The following is an 8,284-nucleotide window of genomic DNA, read 5'->3' on the forward strand; positions in this document are numbered from 1 at the left end:
GCAAACAAATTCGTAATGTAATTAGACTTTTTGCATCAATCTACTGTTTTTCTGAAACGAAATCTACTACTGATATTATTGCCCGGGTAGGTATGGTCCTACTTCGTGGTTCACAAAGCCCCAATGAATCAACCAGAAATTGTTCCTTTCACCTCGAGAGGTTTTTGGAGTAGTGCCTTTCTCTTGTCATTTATAAGTTATAGTTATTTATGTATCAAGGGAATTAGGAGGGCCTTAATTACCGATGGCAAAGTTTGCGTCCCGAGGGCCTCTGGCCCGAGGGACAGCAATTGCCTGAGGTTATTAAGGCTCATTAATTTCCGTGGTACATAGATAATTTTATTTCTGACCGATTTCAATAAAATTTTGTTCATTTTTGAAACGGAAAAATGTACCAATTCATTACCTTCCCGGTATATTTAAATCAGGTACCGTTGATTATAGTAGAGTTTTCTTGTTGCTAGGTTGTTGCTATGTTACTTGATTATGAACAGAACTTTGTTATCAAGCTGTGTTTGCGGTGAAAACGTGTTTTCTACCCCAAATATAATGGAGGATATTTTGAAAAAAGCTGAACAAGCAAGAGAATCATTAATTCCATCGAAAAGTGAAGCCGTATACCAAAAAGAATACAAGATATATCTGGACTGGCTGACACGGAAAAATGTTATGCCAAAAGATGTCACTGAAACTGTATTTCTGGCATATTTTCAAGAACTGGTAAGGAATTTTCTATGTTTTTCGGTAGATTTGGTAGTAATTGTGTTTATTCGTTTCAGTTAGAAACGTATAGTCCGAATTCTTTATGGACTAAATGGTCAATGCTAAAATCGATGGTGACTATACATGAGAAACGAGATATCACCAATTTCAATGAACTACAGGATTTTTTGAAACGGAAGAGTAAGAGTTATAAGCCGAAAAAGTCTGCTGTTTTATCTCCTAAAGATGTTATCAGATTCCTAAAGGACGCTCCTAATGATATTCATTTATTGCATAAGGTAATTTTTTTCTTATTTTCCTTTTTGTGTGTATTTATTTCCTTTTTTTTGTTATAGGTTGTTTTGATTATGAGTTATTTTGGAGGATGCAGAAGTCAGGAACTTTTGAATATGAAGATATCGGATATAGAGGACCGGGATTCCGTTATGGTAGTGAACGTATCGGAAAGTAAAACTGGTGTATCGAAGAAATTTACAGTTGTGGATGAAAAAGAGTTCTCCGCTTTGCCTTTATTAAGACTTTATATGTCTTTGCGTCCTAAAGGTATTGAACGATTTTTTTTGAGCTTCCGACAAAATAAATGTACATCTCAGCCAATTGGAAAAAACATGTTTGGGAAAATCCCCAGCAAAATCGCAATGTATTTAGGATTGCCAAACTCATCTTCCTATACGGGACATTGCCTTCGTCGCACTTCTGCTACTGCTCTAGCCAATGCAGGAGCAACTATGACTAACTTAAAAAGACACGGAGGTTGGAAAAGTTCCACGGTGGCGGAGGGGTATTTGGAGGATAGCATCGAATTGAGAAATAAAACGGCGCGTATGTTGTCTACTTTGTCATCAGAAGAGGCAGGTACCTCGACTGTAGTGAACAGAAGCTCCAGCCATACAAAAGAAGAAATTGTTTCCAGTGGCGGAAGTAATTTTCAGGGAACATTTAAAAATTGTACATTTATTATTTGTAATGACGTGAATAAATAAAATATGGTTCAGTTTTCATTTCTATTTATTTTTACTTGTGAAAGGTAGAGGGAATTATAAAATCTATAATGTCCCAAGGGAGTTATGACCCTCTTTATTGATAGCGTAACTATGACGATATAAGCTTATAATATCCCGGTCAGAAATAAAATAATTTTTCAGATTCGTCAATCAATCGCTTTCATGTCATAACTGCTCGATAACTTATTGTAGCAGAAAGTATTGTTATATTATCTACTTGACTACTTGGCTATTCCAACCTCAAACAACGGATCGTCCACTCAGATTATCCCGTCATAAAGTATGGGCAGGTTGGTTGGATGTATCAATTTTCACACAGCCACCACTAATTAACGAGCATGGTAGGTTAGATTTCGACTAGCATCACAATCGATTTTCTTTCATACACATAATGTGAATGGAGAAATTCTGATTATTCCACATGAAGGGCCATGTTCAACTGATAATTGCATATCAAAGATAGTGGGTAGTTTTTGAGAAACTCGAGATAGATTTCTCCTGTTACTCTAGAGTTTATTATTCTATAAGTGCCTTCATATTATCTTCTTCCATTAGTGAATTATCCATTTCACTATTCTCATGCTAAATTTTTTTTCAAACTTTCATACTATGCCATGGGTGAAACATCTGCGTTAGGAGTTTGTGGATAGTGATTAATCACTTTCCAGAAGAATTACAAATGATCATCACCTGTAATTTTTCTCAAGTAAAATAAACTTTTACATATCCTTTCTTACATTATACAATGTGTCCAAAGTGGGGCCGCTTCGATTTAAATTTATTTCAAAAATAATCTACAGCGACTCTTAAACTAGTCAAACAGGAATTTCCAGTGTTACTATCTTCATTCGGGTTTGCTGTCTCATAATCTGACGATTATCTAGAGGGATTCACTTAATCTGACAAAAATAATATTAAAAAAAAAATTAAATTTTTCGAATTCAATTAATTGACAAACTCAGGAAATAGCATGCAAATACATAAGTGTATGTTTTTAAAGTAGAATACTTGTATTTATAAGAAAATAATTTTAAAAAAATTATCAGAAAACTTAATTTTTTATAATCAATTGATTAATTAATGAAGAAAAGAGAAATGAAACTTCCTATGATTTTTACCATTTTCATTTGTAACTAACGTTACTGCAGTTTCGTTCTATAAGGACATTTTCAAACTTATATATTGTATAAGTTTGAAAATGTCCTTATAGGACGGAACTGCAGTAACGTTAATTAAAAATAAAAGTGGTGAAAAACATAGAAAGTTCAATTTCTCTTTTCTTGATTATGATTTCCTACCACGTAGTAACGGCTACATCCATCAATTAATTGATTAATTAATCATCTTTTTCATCTTCATCAAGAACGAGTCTCTGTGAGCAGCTGTGATGGCGTCATGACACTAGAATTCAAAGTAGGGACGGAGTGAGAGAGTGATAGATAGAGAAAAAGTGAATAGAGAATAATCGGAGAGGGAAATATAGGTATCACACAGCTGCACGCATTAAACTTTATCGACGAATTTTTGTTATTTCAGCTTGAGGAAATCGTCAGATTATATATTTTTCGTTGTCCTTGAATTTTTTCCTTCAAAATGAAAAAAAATAGTTACGATCGAGAATGTCGAAATGACGTTATTTGTTCACAACTTTGCTGCCCTCCCCATTCTTTACGTCACTCTGAAATTGTCAGATTACTGGAACATACACTTTTCAGCAGGTAATTAACTCACCCTACCTCAATCTGACGCGCACGAGAATTTCTGATGATCAATTTTTTTTTTTAATCTTATCCTCTATTAATGTGTCGCGCTTTAGTAAATCTCGAAATCCCCGCTTGGGCTCCCCTATTACCATGATCGGGGGCAAGTAGTTTCACATCTTCAAACAGTATAGTGTGATCTTCACTAAGAGCGTGTTCAGATACTGCCACGCACATCTAGATGTACTCATCAAAAGGCGTGGCATACGACTGACACATGAAGTGTACCGAAATTCAACACATACGGACAGATATCTGCATGCACTTTTGAACCACCATCCAAGTCAAAAGCGGGAAATTATCAACAGAACGTGCTGACAGAACGTGCCCGTAAAATATGTTAATCAAAACCCAAAAGAATTGGAGCATTTTTAAGTGACCTTGATATCGAATGGATACAGTGTAAACGAGATCAACAAGGCCATGGAACTGAAGACTACCATAAGTCAAAATAGGGAGGAAACTCAAACGGTTGCACATGCATTTCTACCCTAGGGTCACAGACAGAATCGAAAAAATCTCAGGGAATCATGAAATAATAACAGTGTTCAACCTGACCAGGAAAATACAACAAAGCCTTAGATCTGCGAGAGACAAAAGAGATCCACTATCAGCTGCGGGGATATATCGTATACCATGCACCTGCGGAAAAGTTTATATCGGCACCACCAGAAGATCCATGAGTGCAAGGCTGAATGAACATCGGAGAAACTGTAGATTATATCAAATAGACAAATTGACAGTAGCGAAACACGCGCTTAGTGAAGGAGATCACACGATACTGTTTGAAGATGTGAAACCACTTGCCCCCGATCATGGATACCACAGTCGGCTTTTAGGAACCCATTGAAATCCATAAACATACGGAAAAATACAACAGAAGAGAGAAGGCAGTAAAGCTCAACTGCATTTGGAATCACATATTGAAAGATGCTAAATTGGCAATAGCGCAATGCAGTGTTACGTCATTAACTAGTAATACCACTTCGGCCAATAGCAAAAGCCTTAGCCAATTAATCATACCTCAATATGTTTCAGGTATATTCTGTTAACTATCATTACAGGAAATTAAATCCGAAATGGAATTGTGAGAACTGATAATATAATTAGTATACGTGGAAATTTCCCAAATACTAAAATTTTATCTTCTCATTTGAAGTTCTGTTGTACTCTCAGTTGGCTATTAGAGCGATGAAAAGCAATCAAAACCGAATGAGATTTTGAAGTTATTATTACCCATACTCGATACTCGAATTGAGAAACTCCAGATGATTCATGAATGATGTGATTGAATTATATCAAGAGCTGTGAAGCCCATTCCCTTTTATCTCATGCATTCGTCATTATCACTATTACTCTCAGACAAACAACTGAAGTTTGAAATGATTCGTATCCATACAGTCTTTTGATATAGGTATTATCGAACAATTACAGTTTATCACTACTACTATAATTCTTATACTCTCTGAAACTGTCTAGACCTGCTTTCCGTTATTGTTCTTCACAATAACGTTTAGTCAACCGGCCTTTTTAGCTGCCTTAGATTTATATTTGAAGTTCTCGTAAGGAATATCTTGTCAACGTTTCACTGAGCAGTGGCCGGAAGAGTGCACTGCACATTAAAAAATCGGAAGAGATTTCTTGGGCCGATTCATATTCAACTGAATATGAAAAGTATGTGAATATATTTTGTTCAACAAGAACCGAAACATATGTATCTTCAAAAATATAATAACGAAACAAGAATCGAAACATATGTATCTTCAAAAATATAATAATGAAAGTGCCTAATGATCCCCAATACATAGGTACAGAAAATAGTTGTGAGATAACAATATTTCATTACAATTTGTCTTTAAAATATTTTAAGATATAATGCAATGATAGGAAAATGGCGTTCACATGCGTGATAATTGTATTTCAAACAGCAATGAAAGGATGACGAAAAGACTTTATGAACAGATTAAATAAAGATACAATAAGAGCAGTAGTTAGTAGAAATGGTCCGCCATACGTGGACTATTCAAAAATAAGGCGAATGTTCAAATTTCGCAGGCTACCTGCATTTGATTAGCGATATTTTCATATTTTATGTTAGTAAACTTGTATCGAACATATGTTCATAGTTTCAGCTGTTTAGCAACACGTTGAGACAGTTCAAGGACAAAAAATCCATTACTGCTTCAAGGATTATATCTGAGGAAGACTATTGGAGGAGACAAAATAGAATTTGAATGAATGAATATTTTTTGAGAGAAATGAAAACTGACTAGTTTTTTGAACAGAAAACGTACAGTGATATATACAAAAACCCTACGAAATTTTGAGAGGTTATTGGAAAGTTGAAAGGTCTATGAAACAGGCAATTCGTGACAGACAAGAATAATCAGGGAAAGTATAATATCACTTCTGAAAATAGGTTATTTTTCAAAAATACATTTTTTTGCTATATATATTTCATAAAGTTGAATTTTATCACTTCATAAATTGAATCACGTTCTCATATATTCGGCAGACTTGCATGAAACGGGATAGAATAGCGAAAAGGAAAAACATTTCTCATTACCATTAAAAGAGTTTAACTGCCGTACTGGAAAGTAGTTTTCCTCTTGTGAAAATCGTTTTCAGTTCCGGCGGAAAATCATTTGATAGCTTCAGAAATGATTTTTCCCCGGATATCTTTTTATCTAAAACGCAATTTAATATTTCGAATGTACTTCAGACCTCCTAGAATGAAACTACATCTTGTAGATTTATTGTGTGAGTTGGGTAATTACGGAATATTTTCCAGGAATTCTTAACCGATGCACTCAACAAGCTCAAAAACTCAGTCCATCATATTGTCGAAAAACTTTTTTGTCCGGCAGAGATTTTCATCTGGTCAAAAAATTCATTCACGGGAGAAATTGAATAGGTAGGTCAAAAATGAATAGGTCTATTAAACTCTTCACTGCAACCCGCGACGGTTCATTATGACTCACACCTATTCAAATTTGATCACATATATCCAACATTTTAACAAAACCGACTACTTCATTTGTTCAGCAATGTTTCGATTTAGCTAGCAAGAGTGAGATTGCTAAGCGCTAAAAACCCCGTCGAGATAGGCACAGAGTATATGCTTTGCCTTCAGGATATAGATTTCTTTGTGATGTATAATTGACTGCAAGTTTGACAGATCATGATGTATTCTCCTCAATCTAGTGAGGACCTGATCAGCAGTCAGTCTGCAACTTGTTTTTTCATGTAGGTAAGCAACAAAAATGCATGTCTTGTAAAGTAGGTCTCCTGTGACACATTTCAGAAACACGCCTCCCCATTGCTGTAGGTACTAACTGCACCCACCATCCAGAAGACCTTATTTGATCCTCTTAAGTACCCACTAGCTAACCTGGCCGAAATTTGGAGCTCTGGAATTGTATCTGTGGTCCACCTTTTGGAATATTCTCTCTGACATACTTCATAGATTTCAGTTGATTGGTCAATATTGAGGTTGTCTGATGTCCAAGGTGCAAGATTCGCACCTCAATGACCGCAGCAACCTTGTCATATTAAGGCGTTTGTAACTTGATAATAAATTAGATCCACCTCTGGTTTTGGTGAACCATCGTTTGAGCGTGAGCCTTTGTTAACGTGCTCAGAGAATTAGTTGACCGCATGTCAAATAAACTGCACGAAAATTCAAGCAAGATAGATTCGTAGAATATCCCGCTTTCGAGACTTTACTATCCATCCACACAGGTTCAAGACTGAAAAAACTCAAAAGTTTCTGCTTCCGACCCAATATTACAGAAATACAGTTGGGGTCCTTCAGTCGACGTCCATCTGCTCTGTAGATTTAGCACCGGATTCTTTGGTAACTTCCGTAAAGGGGTTTGATTAAGTTACTAAAAAAATGAGATCAACTCTGCATTACCATGACTAAGCTTGCAACGACGAGAGTATGTCCGATATCTCAAAATTTCAGATGACTAAGTGGGCTTAAAGTCATTCCTTTTTTTGGAATTGATACTGACTCTCGGTTCTCGATCACATAAATAGCTTTCATAAATGTCGTAAGCTTTCCCGAGTATTCCACAGTTCTCTCATTTTCTCAGGAGTTTTGTATGACTGACGATATCGAGAGCTTTCGAAAGATTAACGAAGATGCACATCACTGGAATTATTTGTCGAAATCTTCATTATTGAAAGTTGTTAGATTTTGTATTGCATATTCCGTTGATCTTCTTTCCCTGAATCCATATTGCTGATCATATTGACTTGAATAGGAAACAGAATATCAAGATCCATATCAAGATCACTCTGAATATTTTACCCTCTTTAATTTTTTTTTCTTCAGTTTCATTGTTTGTCCCTATATACAAGAATTGAGGTGTAATTCTGAATGAACGGATTAGTTTTTGACAGTGCAAAACAGTTTTTCATTTATTCAATCACAACCAGTCTTCACCAAGCTGAAAATAAAAGTAGGCTCATCACATACCCATGTGGTTTTATTTTTAATAAGAACAGCATTGTGAAAGATGACAGCTTTACAATCAGCACCTTTGAGGTTGATCCAATATTTCACAATAGCAGTCAAAATCTGAGAGCAAACCTGATGAAACTGTAGTGAATTGATAATACGAAAACAATTGCAAATAGGAAAGATGAGATGTCTAGCAGAGATTGAAGAAGGTATGTTTGAACAAGTTGAGTGGTCTTTCATTGATAAGCAATAATATTGTTAGAGATAACTGCTCCAGATTCAGCATATTCAAAGATGAAGTAATATTTGACAATGTCAGTGAAACCCTT

At 35.4% G+C, this 8,284-nt stretch overlaps 1 protein-coding gene across 1 annotated transcript; it reads left to right on the forward strand.

Moving 5' to 3' along the window:
- The first annotated feature begins 491 nt into the window (after positions 1-491).
- Positions 492-1,724, forward strand: LOC141480062 (uncharacterized). Its single transcript, XM_074169760.1, has 3 exons — positions 492-720; positions 780-1,001; positions 1,059-1,724. Exons 1-3 carry the CDS (start codon positions 550-552, stop codon positions 1,704-1,706), a joined length of 1,041 nt encoding a protein of 346 aa, XP_074025861.1. The 5' UTR covers positions 492-549; the 3' UTR covers positions 1,707-1,724.
- Positions 1,725-8,284: the final 6,560 nt, after the last annotated feature.

Source organism: Leptinotarsa decemlineata, unplaced genomic scaffold (genome assembly GCF_025532065.1).
Source record: "Leptinotarsa decemlineata unplaced genomic scaffold, Ldec_3_MD MMD2_P_RNA_scaffold_6, whole genome shotgun sequence".
NCBI lineage: Eukaryota > Metazoa > Arthropoda > Insecta > Coleoptera > Chrysomelidae > Leptinotarsa > Leptinotarsa decemlineata.

Excerpts from the sequence above, each read along its gene's own strand:
- LOC141480062 (XM_074169760.1), top strand. The coding sequence starts at position 550 with ATGGAGGATATTTTGAAAAAAGCTGAACAAGCAAGAGAATCATTAATT. Across the intron at positions 721-779 it reads TGGCATATTTTCAAGAACTG|TTAGAAACGTATAGTCCGAA; the intron begins GTAAGGAATTTT and ends TATTCGTTTCAG. Across the intron at positions 1,002-1,058 it reads ATATTCATTTATTGCATAAG|GTTGTTTTGATTATGAGTTA; the intron begins GTAATTTTTTTC and ends TTTTTGTTATAG.